Genomic DNA, 19,333 nt, shown 5'->3' on the forward strand with positions numbered 1-19,333 from the left:
CTATATTCAACCAATTTTGACTAACATACCTGCTCATGGCATTATATCCTGGTGTCTCTCCTATGATGTAGGCAATTAAAGCACACTTCCATTTTTCCTCCTCTGGTTCTACTTTTTCTGCTTCTAATTGCACCATAGTTTGGCCATTTACAATTTTGTATTGGGATGTAGGATAGTGTCATACCATTTGTTGCATACCTATTTCCTTTCAACAGATTTGTCCATGCACTCAACGGCTTTGCTGCCTCTGCTGTTTGTTTAGTTGATTTATGCTCTGAAGTCCCTGTTTCATTAGTTCCACTGCCTTTGATTCTGTATTTCTCTGAGTTATTGCCTCTGTAGTATTCTTCAGAGGTTCATTCATGGTCAGCTTCTTTGAAATCCCACTAAGGTTTGATGTAGATCCTGTTTTCACAGATCTAATCTCTTCAGCTATTTGCACAGGGGAAGCCATTGTTGCTGCCTTAGGAGTTCCATCACCTTGAATTCGAGCTCCAACTGAGCTCCCAAAGGAAACTATGGGTACTTTTTTTGGTCTTCCTCGCCCTCTCTCTCATCCCCGTCCTTGCTCTCCTTCCATGAACACACCGGCGTATGTTTAGCTAACATGCGCCGAGAGCATGAGTGAGAGAGTAGGGAGAGAAAGTTTTTCAAAAAATATACTTTATACTTTGGTGTTGTCAAAGTAAATTGATTATTATAAACTAGCCAACTTATAATAAGCTCTCAGAATATAAAAGAACGTGTTTAATTAGGCACACGAACTAAAGTGATGTATATAGTGAAGATTTTTATAATTAACTAAACTTTCTTGAAATCGAGACACTATTAAAGAATTCCTTTATTAAGAATGTCCCTAATTTTGAATAAGGGTAGTACATGAATTTTGAATAATTAAATATGTCCCTAACTTTTGGAGATAAATTGCCCACAATATTTCAATAATTTAAACACTCCCACCTTCCAAGAAATTGCACTTTTTTGGCTTCTTTCTCCTATGTCATCACAAAAGTCCAAAACTAACTACTCTCTCTTTCTCTAACCTATAAAACTGTACTATTTTTTTTTTCTCCCCCCATCCAATTAAGGTACAACTCTTTAAGCAGAAAGTACAACCATCTAAAGCACTACCTTCACTCCAAAGCTCAATTTCTTCAACAAACATGGCTTCCAATTCAAGATTCCATTTGGGTATTTCTCTTCTCTTCATATTAACCCCTTTTACCCTCTCTTTCATACTCAGCCCATCACCACAGCCAGAACCAAAACCGACAATATATGATATTCTCCCAGATTTTGGGCTTCCACGTGGCATCTTTCCAGACACTGTGGAATCCTTTAATCTTGATAAAGATGGAAACTTTGAAGTTTTTTTAAAGACCCCTTGTTATGTAGAGTTTGAATATTTGGTTTATTATGCTGAAAAGATTAGTGGAAAGCTAAGTATTGGGTCAATGACTGAGTTAAAAGGGATTGAAGTGAAAAGATTCTTTTTTTGGTTCAATGTTAATGAAATTAGAGTTGATTTGCCACCTTCTGATAGTGTTTACTTTCAGATTGGGTTTGTTAATAAGAAGCTTGATGTGAATCAGTTTGAGACTATTCATTCTTGTATGAATAATGGAATTTGGTTGAGCTCTTGTGGTGGATCTTTGAGACAAGTTCTACAGGTAAATCTTTTTGAATTTTGAGATCTTTATATAGATATTCGATCGAATTTACTGTTTAGCGAACTGGGTAGTGTTTTGGTGAAGTGTTGAGTAGTAAAGATTGATAATTATTTGGAAGTGTTAGTTAAAGCAGTTATACGTTAAGAGCTGAGATAATCGTGAAGGAAAATAATTTTCAGTTTTGGTGGAAATTTTCTTTTGACAATCAAACACCAAAAATAACTTATTTTTCTAGAAAATAGTTTACTTCTCCCCAAAGGTTAGATAGTTAACTTCACATTACTAACTTTGTTGTTCATTCATTTGCACGTCTCTTAAGAAAATATTAAATTTTTGACGTTTTATTCTTCTTTATAATCTCTGTACATTTAAAATTTTGCTTATTCTTAAGGTACTTGTAGTTTTCAAGAACATATAATATTAATGGTAAAATAGGAAGAAAAAAAAATTAATTTAGTCTTGAATTTCTATAATGACAAATATTTGAGACAACTATTCAATGACGGATAATTTAAAACGGAGAGAATAACGAAGTTTCTAAATTGGTGTCTAGGAGTATCCTATGTGTTTACCAAAACTTCCATTTGAGGAATTGTTAGCCTTTATTGGTTGAAACTTGAAAGGTCTGATCATTTAATTGAGAGATGTAGTAATATTAAAAATGGTTGTGTGCATTACCTTTTTTGGCTAGTTGGTGAAAATTTATGTTGCGCGATCTCTTCAAAATGTTGTTGTACTCGTGTCGGCTTCTTCAAAAATGGTCTACTTTTGAAGGATCCAAAACATACAGCTAATGATATTTTCGGTGAATTCGAATAACGTAGATGAAAATAGTGAGGATTTTGTTGAATAAGATTCTCTGTGATTTTTGGATAATATTTTGGTAACTGTAATCATTAAAAATAATTTCTTTGCCTTTTGCAAATTAGGTATGTTAACATGACTTACAAATGAGAAAAAGTCACTACAAGTAGAGCAGTCTTAGGTTGAGAAAATAATAATATTACTTGAGCAAAAGTTACAAGTCATTCCTTCGGTGATGGCCAGTTGGTTTGGAGAGCAGTTATCCATACAGATGATCTGAGATTGATCACCTCTCAATGTCTTCTAGGCAGAGCTTGTCGCACAGCGGTTGCCTAGTACGGTTTACATCCTTTGTGTGATTTGTAGGCTATTACACATTAGGGAATTTACCCAGTATACACAAAGTACTCACCATAAAGTGCTCATCCGAAGAGCAAAGACTGTGCCAAAGATTGTGGCAGAGACTATAGAGGTGGCTGGTTTTCCTTGATTAAAAGAAAAAGCTACCAGTCAACCCCTAAATAGTTGACTAATGGATTTGAACAATTTGTTATTTTAATGTGAAAACCGTAATAAGCTAGGTTTTAGGCAAGAGTTCGTGTTATATAGTCTGCTCTTTTAAGAGTGTGTGTATAGTTTGTTTTATAGTATTATTTTTGTGCCAAGATAAGCAGAATTCTCTCTGTATTCTTCTCCTCCCTATGTTTTGCTCATTATTTTCTCGTGTCTCCAAATTTATAACTTACCTTTACAGAGTAGCTGTTGAGTTTTTGTTTAAGATGAAATAGTCTTAAAATTAGAGTGAATGGGAAATGGGTTTTGGATTCGGATTTGGTCAAATGATCGATCGATTAATTAATTTTTTTGACCAAATTTATTTGTTAATAGTGAATATTAACGTGATATAATACGTGTTTATAACGGATGTTTTTCAATCCGTATATTGTGTTGCAACACTAAGCAATAAGCAGCCTAGTGCACCTCCCACAATGGTGCAAGTGCTCTTCCCACCAAGCAAGTGTACATTCCACCATGTAAGTGCTTCCTCCATGATAGCCTAGTGCTTGTTGCACCATGGAGGGGCGGATTTCTCTCAAATAACTGCTATAAATAGAGCATAAGTTGGAGAGAAAGAAGAAACATCGGAAAAAACACTCGAAACACTCTGTATACACTTAATATACACTCTGTATATACTGGATATACACTCTGTATATACTGGATATACACTCTGTATATACTGGATATACACTCTGTATACATTGCGTATACACTGAAAAAACGAATTGCAATCTGATATTCTCTTCAGTAAGAATTCAACATTGGCTATACTTTGCATTCCTTCCTCTCAGAATTTCCATTTGACTCTGAGTTATCCTCCTTATTCTGCATTATTTTTAACTACAAACAAAGCATCCATAAGTGTGATTTGTTGCCGAACTTTGTGTTCGCTGAAACAATGGGGTTTGAAGTACCGCTACAACAGTGTGTAATTCGTTCTATTCTGGGAGGAATAATCTATAACCTTGGGTACTAGGAGGGGATTAAATTCCTTAAGGAAACACTGTGAATTCAGTGGGCTCGAATTAATTTCTGTATCATTTAAATTTACGTTTATAAGATAACGTTCTAATTTCCAGAATCATTATTTACAAATACAGGATAACCACAGATCTAACAAGCTTAAGGAATTTAATAATTTTAATTTCTGTATTTGTGTTATTCTTATTATTCTGGAAACTTAAAACCTTTGTGGTTTTGTGTACTCCCATTTGGAGAGTAAAGCCTTCGTGGCGTTTTGTTGGAGATTAAAATCTACGTGATTTTTCACTCCAGTTTTAAACGTTTGTTTGTGTCATTTTTACAGTAAAAATGGCGAATGACGAAAATCAAGTTGTTCCGATGATGACTGCCAACGCATCGACAAGTCGAACTCTGGCATTGGCACCGGCAGAGAAATCCGAAAAATTTTCCGGGATGGATTTCAAGCGCTGGCAGCAAAAGATGTTCTTCTACTTGACTACGTTATGTCTACAGAAGTTCATCAAGGAAGATGTTCCTGATCTTCCAGATGAAACTCCAGAGAATGATAGCTTTCTCGTGATTGAGGCGTGGAAGCATTCTGGTCCGAAATACAACCCAAGCAAGAAGCGGTTCAGTGGTAACTGCTACAACTGTGGGAAAACCGGACACAAATCTACGGAGTGTCGTGCTTGGAAGAAAGACAAGCAAAGGGGTCAAGCAAACATGGTAGAAAAGCATGATGATGTTGATGACTTGTGCGCCATGCTTTCTGAATGCAACCTGGTAGGAAACCCAAAGGAGTGATGGATTGATTCTGGAGCCACTCGCCATGTTTGTGATGTGAGGGAAGCATTTTCTACATATGCTTCTGCTGGACCCGAAGAGACGCTCTCTATGGGAAATGCTGCTACAACAAAAATTGAAGAATACGGTAAGATATTTCTCAAGATGACTTCTGGCAAGGTTATGACTTTGAACAACGTCCTTCATGTTCCCGAGATTAGGAAGAACTTAGTCTCTACTGGACTTCTTGTAAATCACGGCTTCAAGTGCATTTTTGTATCTGACAATGTAGTGATTAGTAAGAATGAAATATTTGTAGGAAAATGTTACCTTACTGAGGGCCTTTTCAAGCTGAATGTAATAGTTGTTGAAACTAATAATAAAACTTCAGCTTCTTCTTACTTACTTGAGTCAAATGATTTATGGCATGTACGTTTGGGTCATGTCAATTATAAAACCTTGCGAAAAATGATTAACTTGGAAGTATTGCCTAAGTTTGAATGCGAAAAATCAAAATGTCAAATATGTGTGGAATCTAAGTATGTTAAACATCCTTATAAGTCGGTTGAAAGGAATTCAAATCCTTTAGACTTAATTCACACAGATATTTGTGACATGAAGTCAATACCATCTCGCGGTGGAAAGAAGTATTTCATAACTTTTATTGACGATAGTACTCGATATTGCTATGTTTACTTACTTAATAGTAAAGATGAAGCAATAGACGCATTCAAGCAATACAAAAATGAAGTTGAAACGCAACTTAACAAGAAAATCAAAATGATAAGAAGTGATAGGGGTGGTGAATATGAATCTCCTTTTGAACAAATATGTTTAGAATATGGAATTATTCATCAAACAACAGCCCCTTACACGCCCCAATCCAATGGGATTGCAGAAAGAAAGAATCGTTCATTAAAGGAGATGATGAATGCATTGTTGATAAGTTCTGGTTGGCCACAGAACTTGTGGGGGGAAACCGTTTTTACGGCCAACCGAATACTAAATCGAGTACCCCATAGTAAAACACAATCCATTCCATATGAAAAATGGAAAGGAAGGAAGCACAACTTGAATTATTTTAAAGTGTGGGGGTGTTTGGCAAAGGTGCAAGTTCCTAAACCCAAAAGGGTAAAAATAGGACCGAAAACAGTTGATTGTATTTTCATAGGATATGCGACTAATAGTAAAGCATATCGATTTCTGGTTCATAAATCAGAAAATCCCGACATTCATAATAATACGGTTATAGAATCAGATAATGCTGAGTTCTTTGAAAATATATATCCGTATAAAAAGGAATGCGAGTTGATTGGTGAAGGATCTAAACGACCTCGGGAAGAAACAAAAGAAAGTACATTTAATCAGGGGATCCAAGACGTAGTAAACGTCAAAGAACGTCTACTTCGTTTGGACCAGATTTTGTGACTTTCTTATTGGAAAATGAGCCTCGAACATTTAAAGAAGCTATGTCTTCTTCGGAATCATTGTTCTGGAAAGAGGCAGTCAATAGTGAAATAGAATCCATATTGAACAACCATACATGGGAATTGGTTGATCTTCCTCCTGGAAATAAACCTTTGGGTTCTAAATGGATTTTTAAGAGAAAAATGAAAGATGATGGCACTATTGATAAATTTAAGGCAAGACTTGTTGTCAAAGGGTATAGACAACGAGAAGGTCTTGACTACTTTGATACATACTCCCCAGTTACAAGGATTACGTCCATACGGATGTTAGTAGCATTAGCTGCAGTGTATGGTCTTGAAATTCATCAAATGGATGTTAAAACGGCCTTCTTAAATGGAGAGTTGGAGGAAGAAATTTACATGGAATAACCTGAAGGGTTTGTGGTTCCAGGTAAAGAAAATAAGGTATGTAGACTTGTTAAGTCCCTTTACGGACTAAAACAAGCACCCAAACAATGGCATGCGAAATTTGACCAAACAATATTGTCAAATGGTTTTAAGATAAATGAATGTGATAAATGTGTGTACATTAAAAATGTTCCAAATCACATAGTCATTGTTTGCCTATATGTGGATGATATGCTGATAATGAGTAATAACATTGCCAACATAAATGCTACTAAGCGTATGCTAACTAGCAAGTTTGATATGAAGGACTTGGGAATTGCGGATTTAATTCTGGGGATTAAGATCCAAAAGACTCCTCAAGGTCTGGCATTGTCACAATCTCATTATATTAAGACAGTACTTGAAAAATTCAAGCCTTGGGCTTTAAAGTTGCAAAGACTCCAATTGACGTAAATCTTGCACTAGCAAAGAATAAAGGCCAAAGCATATCACAATTGGATTATGCTCGTGTTTAGGGATGCTTAATGTACATCATGAATTGTACACGACCAGATATAGCTTGTGCTATAAGTAAACTAAGTCGATACACGAGCAATCCAGGTCAATCTCATTGGATGACAATGAAACGAGTTTTGGGATACTTAGAACATACCCAAAACTTTGATTTGCACTACAGTAAATATCCTGCGGTGATTGAAGGATATTGTGATGCAAATTGGATCACCGGTTCAACTGATTCGAAGTCCACAAGTGGATATGTATTCACTATTGGTGGAGGAGCGGTATCTTGGAAGTCGTCCAAACAAACATGTATTGCCCGCTCTACAATGGAGGCTGAGTTCATAGCCTTAGATAAAGCCGGTGAAGAAGCTGAATGGCTCCGGAATTTCTTGGAAGATATTCCATTTTGGCCCAAACCGTTGGCACCAATATGCATACACTGTGATAGCCAAGCGGCAATTGGAAGGGCTGGGAGCGTTATGTATAACGGTAAATCTCGTCATATACGACGAAGACATAAAACCGTTAGGCAACTTCTCTCTAGAGGAATTATCACGATTGACTATGTAAAGTCAAGTGATAATGTGTCAGATCCACTTACAAAAGGCCTAACTAGAGAGGTAGTTGAGAAATCATCGAGGGGAATGGGACTATGGCCGAGAACAAGTCATTGTGGCGGTAACTCTACCTAGAAGACTGGAGATCCCAAGATCTAGGTTCAAGGAGATCAAACAAAGTCATTAATGACGGTTCAACATTGTCAACAAAAATTTTTTTTAGTCCATTCTCGTGATGAGACAATGTTCAGTACCAAGGATAAAGCATTAAGGCTTTTTAATGATTTCTAAATTTGATACAGGGTATATCAAATAGTGTATCTATGGGATGACACGTTTAGGAATCACCTATGTAAGTGTGAAGTGTTAGCCGCTTCAAGGAGAATTTTGCAAGGCCAATTCTCTACGCACTTATGAAACCAGGCAGTGTTCATGGCTGAAACGAACACAACAATGAGAACCAAAGACGGTTAAGGGATTGATTGTGTGACTTATGGTTGTCTAGGTATACACTAAAGTTCGACGGTTCAAAGATATCAAATCTACCGATTGACCGAGTATATCCGACATAAGTTCACTACGGAAAGTTCAAAGGGAAACCTACTTATCCAGATGCAATTAATCCTTGTTTGCAAATCACACAAGTTTTTCATGCATACTTCCGTGATATAGCCATTCCCCATTCATGTGGGGGATTGTTGAGTTTTTGTTTAAGATGAAATAGTCTTAAAATTAGAGTGAATGGGAAATGGGATTTGGATTCGGATTTGGTCAAATGATCGATCGATTGATTAATTTTTTGGACCAAATTTATTTGTTAATAGTGAATATTAACGTGATATAATCCGTGTTTGTAACGGATATTTTTCAATCCGTGTATTGTGTTGCAACACTAAGCAGTAAGTAGCCTAGTGCACCTCCCACAATGGTGCAAGTCCTCCTCCCACCAAGCAAGTGTACATTCCACCATGTAAGTGTTTCCTCCATGATAGCCTAGTGCTTGTTGCACCATGGAGGGGGCGGATTTCTCTCAAATAACTGCTATAAATAGAGCATAAGTTGGAGAGAAAGAAGAAACATCGGAAAAAACACTCGAAACACTCTGTATACACTAGATATACACTATGTATATACTGGATATATACTCTGTATACACTGCGTATACACTGGAAAAACGAATTGCAATCTGATATTCTCTTCAGTAAGAATTCAACATTGGCTATACTTTGCATTCCTTCCTCTCAGAATTTCCATTTGACTTCTGAGTTGTCCTCCTTATTCTGCATTGTTTTTAACTACAAACAAAGCATCCATAAGTGTGATTTGCTGCCGAACTTTGTGTTCGCTGAAACACTGGGGTTTGAAGTACCGCTACACCAGTGTGTAATTCGTTCTATCCTGGGAGGAAATAATCTATAACCTTGGGTACTAGGAGGGGATTAAATTCCTTCAGGAAACACTGTGAATTCAGTGAGCTCGAATTAATTTCTGTATCATTTAAATTTACGTTTACAAGATAACGTTCTAATTTCCAGAATCATTATTTACAAATACAGGATAACCACGGATCTAACAGTAGCAACTGAGGGTAATTCCTTCAAAGAACTGCTTATATTTGGATTGTGGAGTTTCTATTGGAATAAATTGAACACGTGTAACATAATGATTTTGGGCAAGTCTTTTCAATATCCTTCGGGGAGCCTTTGAGCAACGGTAAAGTTGTCCTCATGTGACGTATCACGGGTTCGGGCCGTGGGATCAGCCATTAATGTTTGCATCAAGGTAGGCTGCTACGTCACACCCTTTGAGGTGCGGCCCTTCCCTGAACCTTGCGTAAACGCAGAATATTTCGTGCACCGAACCTTTTTAACTTCACCACTTTTCTTTAAGTCACTCTTACTAGTTGTACCATAGTGGATATTTGGTAATACACCAGTAATTCTTGAAACCTGATTGATCTATTTATTGAGAAGTGACTCAGAAAATATATGAGGTTTTAGGGGTTGTTTGATAGGATGCATTAGAGAAACTAATGCATGCATTAGCTTTTGGTATTACTAATTCCTTGTTAGGTACACTTTTTCAGCCTATGTATTACTACTGCAAGTATTAGTTATACAACCTATTTGGTATTATTCTATGTATAACTAATACATAGCAATTTATGGTTAGCAATACCAAGGCTAATATGCAATATTTTTAAATTTTTGATACACCAAACCAAACAGTGGAGAAGAAATAATATCTGCATAACTAATACTTACATTACTTACCCATGCATTACTAATACACCTTTTTCAGCATTATTTTTATACACACGAACCAAACGACCCCTTATAGTTTGTAAGCTGTAACAACCAATTATCTATCTTTGCAGCTTCCAGCTCCTGTCAATGATATGCAAATGCTTAGTACTGAGTAGATGGGAAAGAATATGCACCTCATGCTGAAAGGAGCAGTCGCAAATGTATTATTTACTTCACTTCTTGTGAAGTGAAAGAAAATCAAGGCTGGTATATGTACTAGAACATATGATCAAGATTCCACAGATGTATCATTCTATAACAAGATGTATTATATTAGTTGATGTATATTCCTCTATTCCACCCCCTCCCCCTCCCCCTCCCCCTCCCCCTATATTTTCCCAGCAGATGCGGATACGGATATATAGTATGTTTCGCTGAGTTTAACTGAACCCAATATTTTCAACACGAAACGTAATATACGTGTGGAAAGTACCCCAACTTTCGACAAAATTGAATTTTGAATATAAAATTTCAAAAGTTCAGTGTGGAAGATGAATTGCATTTTGCAAAGAAATTTGGATGATACAGAGTTCCAATTGCCATGAAGAGCTAGTAGTTTATTTGGTTTACTCAAAAGTCTGTAATGCCATCTTCTGCTAACATGATTTGGTAGGACTAATAAGAACTGCTACCTACGTCTCGAACCTATTTCCTTTTTTGTCCGTTCTAAAAAGAATGACCCTTCTAAATTTGAAAACAATTTAGCTTAAAATCTAGAGTTGTCAAAACGAGCTAGCCCAGTCCAACCCAGCCCAAACCTCGTGGGCTGGTCGGGCCAACCCTCCATCTATATGGGCCTTAAAATGGCCAGCCCAGCCTTAGCCTAAGAGGGCCTCGGGCTATGGCGGGTCGACCCTTCAATATTTTTAGAAAAAAAATATTTCACTAAATCTTTTGATAGTTTTTCGTGACATAATCTCTTAATTATATGAATGACTTCTGTTTATTTAGAGTGTACAAGAATCTTGATATTTGACAAGAAATCTTGTAATTGAAATGTAAATTCTCTATATCTCTAGCTCTTCTTTTGTTAATGTTACATAAATATTTTTTTAATACTTTTCTTTCACTTTCCTTTGATTCAGGAATTGCTTCAATAAATTTATACCTTAAGGTTTTTTAATTTAGATTTAACATTATTTGTTGATTTCATCATTATAGTCAATAAATTTTTAAAATTCATGAAATTTACTAGTGTTGTCAATTTTTTTTGGGGCATTAAAACTTGACCTTTTTCTATGCTGAGGAGCAATTTAATAATTAATAATATATTAAAGTAACCAAACTGATCATTGGCTAGTTAAAGTAATATTTTCTTTTGAAAAAAAAATATTGGCCACTTATAACTTTCCTAGTTCGTTGTTAATTACGCAAAAGAAAAACTAACCTTGTCATACTACATGCATATCAAAAATATAAATTATAGTTGATATGGAAGGGTAAATGAGCAATCTAAGGTTGGAAAATGGGGGTTATAATTAATATTTTTTTAGTTTTTACTTTTTTAAATATTTAAATTTAAATTTAATTAATTTTTGGCACACGGGCCGGCCCAGACCCAGCCTCGGCAAAAAATGAGACAAAGTTGATTGAAAATAATTGCAAAAACAAAATGCTTTTTTGTTGCCTTAAAGTTCTACGAAAAACAGAATGATAGGGACTAAAGTTCTATTTTCAAACAATTGAAATAACGTTTTTGAGATTGTGCAACTACTAATAATATTCTCTATGACATTTTTTAAGAAAATCAGATGTATTGAACGTATTTCATAATTTTTTAAATTGAGGCGAGAATATATAACTAACCGTGACTAAGTAATATTAAAAGTTTATCTAACAGACACATGTCATTTTTTTTCATAAGTTACATGTGTAAGTTTCTTGTGTGGTGATATTATATGAAGACCTAATCTTAATAACCAATTACTTAACGACAAGTTTCACTATTATCTCAACACTAATAGATGGATTTGAATTTAAATCATTAATTCTAAATTAAAAGAAAATTTTCTTTTTTCTTGACCAAAACTTCTTAATGATTCTCTGTTTGATTATTTCTTAGCCAGAATGGATCACTTAGAATTATTGCTTTCCTATCTTTAACGATTTAACAGTAGTAGTGAATATCCCTTAGTAGGACTTTTTGGACAAACCCTTCGTCTCTCGGAAGAAGGGGAGCTTTAGCGTAACTGGTAAATCTGTTACCATGTGACCAGGAGCAGGAGGTCACGAGTTCAAGCCGTGGAAATAGCTTCTTGCAGAAATGCAGGATAAGACCGTGTACAATAGACCTTTGTGGTCATAGAGAGAGCTTAGTGCACCGAGCTGTCCTTCGTCCCTTGGAAGTCAAAATAAGTACAAAAGTTGAGTCAAAAGACTCAAAAAACCAAGTGATAACCCCACAAAAGAGAGCAATAATATATTTTTAGATTTACGTCAGTTTCTTGCACTGCAAATAAACAAATCTAAGCCTGCAACTTCCATTGAAATGCTAAACCATATAGAAACACAAAAACTAACAATAAAATAAACAAGTGCTTTGCCTTTTCCTTTTTGGCTTCAATAATCAATAAGAATGCCTTCCACTCATGAACAAACATAGATCTTCACTCTTTCTTTCCTTCTCCTTTCCTTTGCTTTTTTCCCATGAAAAACTCATGCTTCGAAGCTAAGAACAACATCTTAAACTCACAATTTACAACTATATAAATAGCAAACTTCACAAGCTAACAATCCATCATCATTTAACTAACTCTTCAACCTTCGAAAAAGCGCGAAGAACACTAAAAGAAGTTTATAGATTAAGCTTCAAAATGGATCAACACCAAAAGAGTTCTTCAAATATGAAGGGGTTGGACAAAGATGGTGAAAGAAGAGAGAGAATCGCGTCGACGAAAAGGTTCTTGATGGAGGATGTGAACAAATCTGCTCATGATTTTATCAAGAATTTCAGGAAGCAACTTAAGTTTGAAAGAGAAGAATCATTTAAACGTTTTCAAGAAATGCTTAGCAGGGGGACCTAAAGTTAATTCTTTTGTTTAGTTCTTTCTTGTGTACTTGGAATTGTAATATTCTCAAGTGAATACATAGCATATCTGTTCTGTCATGTTTCTGATGAGGAAATAAAGTTGCTAAATATATAGATAGTGGTCAACTTGTGTGCCATGGAAGCAACTATTAATGCTTGCATTACGCAGGCTGTCTACATCATACCCCTAGAGGCGCGGGCTTTACCCGGACCCTGCATGAATACGAGATGCTTTGTGTATTGGACTACCTTTTTTTTACTAATCAAAGACGAGACGAGAAGACTCTTATTTGTGTAAAGAGGTTTTAGCTTGAAGACGACAACAACAACAACAACAAAAAAAAAAAAAAAAAGTAAAACCAGTGGAATCTGGTGAGGGTAGTATGTACGCAGACCTTACCCCTACCTTATAAAGGTAGAAAGGCTATTTCCGATAGACCCTTAGCTCAAAGAACAATGAATTTTGCTTAAGGATAGAATATCTTTATACCAAAGGATCATTCTTTACAAGCAGGATGAGAACATTTGTTGAGGGTCACATATCTTTTGACAAAGTTTCAAGCTAGTAGCAATTCAATTTGCAAATGTCAAAACATTTAGCATCACATCTTCAATAACAAAAACTTTGGAATTACATATCGACCAAATGCCAATCTATATTACAGCAAAAGGAAATCCACGAATACTAAGGCGATAACGCATCATGTAACTTTTTCAAGAGTTCACATAACCTTTGTAAGTAAGAATATAAACTCAACATGTTATGCAAAATCTTGAAATGTCACATCACTGAACCTATGATTAATTACCTGTTTCATAGAAGCCTTCGTCGAAAAGCACAAGCTTTAGGAAATAGGCATCGCCACTATGTTCTAACTGATCATAAGCAACATATTCAAAGAGCAGGAGCAGCAAGATCATAATGCTGAATATAAGGAACTTCTAAATAAGCCACTTCAGCAGCCAAAGGTTGCAGTTCAATGCCGCTCCTATCCCAATCACATATTGTACAGATCTTGAAAGAAAGCAAGGGAAGAAGGTAAGAAGCAGAGATTCTACCTATATGTCCTTCAGTAACCAACCTATGTTTTTCTACCATTGGTGCAAAACAACGGACTAAATGGATACACAAAATATAGAGCTATTTGATCTCTTTAATCTTTTATGAAGCGACGAAATAGCCTCGTTTTTTCTACTTCGAAATTCATTAGCAAGCTAGCTCTGTATTTGAACAGACATCTGCTGATGAATAAATGGCAAAGTATGAAAATACCAGGAAATCCATGCTTGAGCTGTTGATGCTGAAACCAAGGCCAATATCGAATTATGTTCAATCCAAACACTTCCATATGACATATACAATATTTTACCGAGGTGAGCGTTATCTGCAGAGGTTGCAGAAGGTCATCAAGAAGTGAAAATGGATTATGCAACTATTTGGTTCACAAACTGGCACTAGACCATGTTGAGGATGTCAAAACTGCTTTAACAGAAAAGATTTTGTTCTTGAGGTTGAAGAAGTTAACCAATTCTTAGTTCTCATCAAGGGCGAGTATATACTATGGACAATGCTCAAGCTTGTAGCACTTGACAATGCACAATATGGCTCTTCAACCCTCCTCGTCCTGCAATGCTTGACCATAAATTAGTGAACAGAGTTCTGAAGTGCCCTTTACCGGCAATGTTTTCCCAAAGATGTGGGTTAGTTTCAACTTGTTTATCAGGATTTGACACATCAACGATACTAATGCTCATGTTGTTACGGATTATACAGAGTTTACCATTGAGGGGAACCAGAGCTGCAGCCTCTAAAGCACGAGAACTACCAAGATGGAGCTTGCTGTCAATAAATCTATTCCACGAATGTGTGGCTTCATCATATACTCTAAGTTTACACCCATCACGACAGTCCAAAGCATAAAGGCGACCATCCATGGAGATGCTTGGATTGCGCCAACCAGCAACCATCCCGTTATTGACAGGGCTCCATGCATTCATCTCTGGGTTATAGGATTCACTCAAAACTTCTCTGTGAGATCCCAATCCTTTTAAAAACCACTTCCCATCATAAACAACCCCAATAAAGGGCACCATAGCTGTGCTCATATCAGCAATAAAGCTCCAGCGGTTCCTATTGGGGTCATAAACTTCAGCTGAACGGAGAGTCCTCTGGATTCCTTCACATTCTCCGCCAGCGACATAGAGACAATTGTTGATTACACAAGAACCAAAGAAATGACGTCTACGAAGCATGTCTGGTGCCCTGTGCCATTTATTTGTTCGAGCACTATAAAAGATTACCCGTCGCATAGACCCCTTAATTGGATCTTTTCCACCAAACAGGTACAGATGGCAACCGCTAAGAACAGCACAACCAAATCCAAGGGCTTCACTGTATTCCCCCGGAACAGGTGGAAGTGGCTGCCACAGTTGATAGGTTGAATCAAATGCATGCCACGAAATCCTTCCATCACGATCCCTCTTCATCACATATACCCACTCCTCTGCCATTCCAAGACTCTTCCTGAGAGAGTAAAAGAAGTTTCCAGCAAGAAGCCGATACCACCTTTTGCAGACTAGACGGAGCTTGTTGTGTTCAACACGGGGAACACGTATTAGACAAGCAATTGCAAGATCATCTGGTAGGCCAGGTAGAAGGGGTGGCTGCACTCTTGACCTCTCCCTGCGAGAGTTTTTAGTCTTGTGTGCGCGAGGGTTAATGTCTGGCTGGATACAAATTTTCGATCCTGGGACAAATTTTCTTGCCCCGACAACTGTCTTTAATCCCGAGTCAACCTTGCAATAGCATGACACGGAGTCAACCTGCAAATCTTTACCAATTAGAATATGCAGGTGTATTCTACAGAAGACAAATATAGCAAAAGGAGAATGTCTTCTCTAAACTAGTAGGAAAACTGAAATATAGACAAATCATTGTGCACTATTTACACCAAAATTGAGAAAAGAAAAGATGAGGATATGCATGACTGAATTTGAGAAAGGAAAATGCCTGGACAAGGTATAAACACCATGGTCTAAATAACGTGGTGCATACTGAATAGCAGAATTTACTAGCTAAGAGCCCACATATTAGCCTACTGGAAAATATATCACCACTTTAATGATCATATATCTATAAATTCTTTGAGTTAAGTCTCGTCAGCCATTAGTCCTCATAAATCTATCAAAAGAGCATAAGACGGGCACCTACCCCATTGTGCTTTACAGCAATGTAACGTAATTTTGACGTTCTAAGTTTATGAGATTGGTCCTCATAAAGCAGGACCTTATTTTTCAGTGGATTGTACAAACCTATTCAACAACAACAACAACCCTGTAGAATCACACTAGTGGGGTCTGGGGAGGGTAGAGTGTATGCAGACCTTGCCCCTACCCCGGAGGGGTAGAGAGGTTGTTTCCGGGAGACCCTCGGCTCAGATTGTGCAAACCTATTCATTTAGTACAAACCTTATCAAAATTTTGAAAGGTCTACATTAATATTTTCAACATCGATATTAGTCCAGTATAATGCTCCATCTCGTCATACTTCTATTCAAGCGATGACAAAAGGAAGTATAAAATAGTACAATTTCAGACCACCTCTTGCTTGCAGAGTTGAATTCAAATGAAAATTGAGTGCAGAATTGGTACATCTAGTTCACGCAAAAGACAAACTAGATTACACCCAGTAAGAGAGGGACTCTTTCCAACCTTGATCGCAGTAAAGTAGAACAGCACAGCACCTATAAGTTCATCATAAATCCAGGTACTCATGTTTCAAACAATTGAAGAGAATCCCTTGTAAAATGGAAATGGAAAGACAACACTAATATTATAGCTCCATGTCAATCTCATAGACAATCATAAATGTCCCCATTATTCCTAACGAATGAATGGAATAAAAAATCAAGATAACCACATGCAGATCCAAAGTTAAGTCTTCCTTGGCAATCACAATCTACTCTGATAAAAGAAATATAGAGACTCACATCATAGTAGAAACTTCTAGTTCTTATACAACACACAGATTCAGTTGAATAAGATGCAACGTAATTATAACTTTATTCACTTATCACAAACAATTGACTTCAGTCAATCTTAACCGTGAGCCTGTGATGGGAGATTCCAGAATGGCAACTATAATCTCGAAACAGCTCAAGGACTCAAGTCAACTCAACATTCAATCATCTTTTTCTAGTTGCTAAACTGAATTAACAAAGTTGTTAAAGAGTGAACTAATATGATTGTTAAAGAACACCTTTGCAAATTAACGAATTTCATAAAAGCTGCAGCAAATGGAAAACAAAGAGATCAAAGAGGGCCATCTTCAGAAACATGACCACAACGACATATAGTTGTTTCTCAATCTATAATGCTGCAAAGATGAAGCTTCAAATTCAGGAAGAGGTGAACCCCAGAAGCGCGCTGAAAACAATAACATGGGCAAAAACTCAAAGAACCCTTAAAAAGCTGCACATTTAGCAAGATTTTCACTTGAGCACCTCCCAATTTTATACCAATCCAAGCTCAAAAGGCCAAATTAAGACAAGACCCAAAAACAACACAAGCTAAGTACCAAAAATCCTACAAAATTAAAACTTCAACAAAAATCTTCATCAGGGTATCTCAAGAAAAAAGCTAAAATACCAAAATTTCTTCCAAAGGTAGCTCCTCTACCAGGAATTTTCATCAGGGTACCTCAAGAAACAAGCTAAATACCAAAAATTCTTGCCAAGGTAGCTCTTTTATCAAGAATTATCATCAGGGTTCCTCAAGAAACAAGCTAAATACCAAAAATTCTTCTCAAGGTAGCTCCTTTACCTGGAATTATCATCAGGGTACCTCAAGAAACAAGCTAAATACCAAAAATTCTTGCCAAGGTAGCTCCTTTACCAGGAATTTTCATTAGGGTACCTTAAAAAAACAAGCTAAATACCAAAAATTCTTGCAAAGATAGCTCTTTTACCAGGAATTATCATCAGGGTACCTCAAGAAACAAGCTAAATACCAAAAATTCTTGTAAAGATAGCACCTTTACCAGGAATTATCATCAGGGTATTTCAAGAAAAGGCATTAATCAAACAAATTAACAGAAGAAAAAAGAAAAAAAGTCAAAAAGATTATGAAGACTCACCAGTGGAGGTTGAACTCGAAAACCCCTATGTGCATTTGGAGACCTTTCAATTGTTTGGTCCATTTCTGTAATGAAAATTTCATGCACAAAAAGATTCAAAATTTCATTCACCCCTTAGAAGAATCAGATCAAGAGAGCTAAAAGCCCAAAGAAGAGCTTTGGAATACCCTTTTTTCACTTTATACCCCTTTTTAAAATGCAATAAAAAGAAACAAAAAAATAAAAACAAAAGACAGTGTTTGGAAGTTAGAACTACAGCAACTTCAAAACTGTGATAAGCATTCTCTCTCTTTTTTTCTTTCTCTAAATAGACCAGGACTATTGCCTTTCACCTACTTGAAAAAATTAAAGAAAATCTTTTTTGCAGATTTGATAATTAATACTAATCTTTTTTCTCTAATCTGAGAAATTTAATTTTTTCTGTTTTTAGTCACAGGACAAGAAACTTTACCAGATTTTTTTAATGCTGGCATTAATTAATTGGGTCAAACCCAAACTGTTCTCTCTGTCTTTGTGTGTGAAAGAGAGAAGGGGTTTTGGTTAAAGGAGGAGGGAGGGGGTGATTTTGGTTTGGGGTTGGGGTTTGTTATATTAAAAATATATATATAGAAAATGTCAGCACCAGACTAGTACGTATAAGATTTTATTTGGATGGAAACCAGAGCATCACCTCGTGCACTAAGCTCTCGTTGCATGCAATGTCTAAAAAAGGACGGACCACGTGTAATTTGACGTATGCAATCGTACTTTATATTCCTATAAAATGTTGCTTTCATAACTTGAACTCATAATCATAGAATGATAATTTTTACTGTTGCGTGAAGGTGGAATTTATATGAGATTTTAAAGAAAAGGAGAAAGAGTTGGAAATTTTGATGTTGAGTAATTGGGTTGAAAGAAGATATAGAAATTCTTATTAAAAAAAATTAGTTGAAAGAAATTTTTGTCTACTGAATTTTCATTTGTTTAAAGTTTTCTGCCTGATGACTTTGTTTTCATGCTTGTTAGTAATATTTTTTTAAAATAAATGTTCTTTTCAAATTTTAATACTACTAATTAGATCGTTGGAGGTTCAAAATGTAGTAGAGGTTATAGTTTATCAATTCAATCTCAAAAAATTAACTAAAAACATCAACTATAAATTTGATTATGCTAAGAATTTACTCGCGCTCGAAGTTTATACTAAATTAATATTAAATATTAAAAGAC

General features: G+C 36.1%; 2 protein-coding genes across 3 annotated transcripts; one reads left to right on the forward strand and one right to left on the reverse strand.

Moving 5' to 3' along the window:
• Positions 1–952: 952 nt before the first annotated feature.
• Positions 953–10,247, forward strand: LOC104218102 (uncharacterized). Of its 2 annotated transcripts, none has more exons than XM_070162720.1 (2): positions 953–1,670; positions 10,034–10,247. In XM_070162720.1, the coding sequence occupies exons 1-2, from the start codon at positions 1,164–1,166 to the stop codon at positions 10,076–10,078; spliced, it is 552 nt and encodes a 183-aa protein (XP_070018821.1). In that variant the 5' UTR covers positions 953–1,163; the 3' UTR covers positions 10,079–10,247. The 2 variants fall into 2 exon arrangements, with proteins under 2 accessions (XP_070018821.1, XP_009766806.1); XM_009768504.2 differs by lacking the exon at positions 10,034–10,247 and adding an exon at positions 4,342–5,182 and having other exon boundaries at positions 974–1,670.
• Positions 10,248–13,431: 3,184 nt separating this feature from the next.
• On the reverse strand, positions 13,432–18,689 carry LOC104233539 (F-box/kelch-repeat protein At1g55270-like). Its single transcript, XM_009786949.2, has 3 exons — positions 18,576–18,689; positions 18,125–18,189; positions 13,432–15,813 (listed from the first exon to the last, which is right to left on the reverse strand). The coding sequence occupies exons 1-3, from the start codon at positions 18,595–18,597 to the stop codon at positions 14,563–14,565; spliced, it is 1,338 nt and encodes a 445-aa protein (XP_009785251.1). The 5' UTR covers positions 18,598–18,689; the 3' UTR covers positions 13,432–14,562.
• Between the last annotated feature and the right edge of the window lie 644 nt (positions 18,690–19,333).

Source organism: Nicotiana sylvestris, chromosome 11 (assembly GCF_000393655.2).
Source record: "Nicotiana sylvestris chromosome 11, ASM39365v2, whole genome shotgun sequence".
Taxonomy (NCBI): domain Eukaryota; kingdom Viridiplantae; phylum Streptophyta; class Magnoliopsida; order Solanales; family Solanaceae; genus Nicotiana; species Nicotiana sylvestris.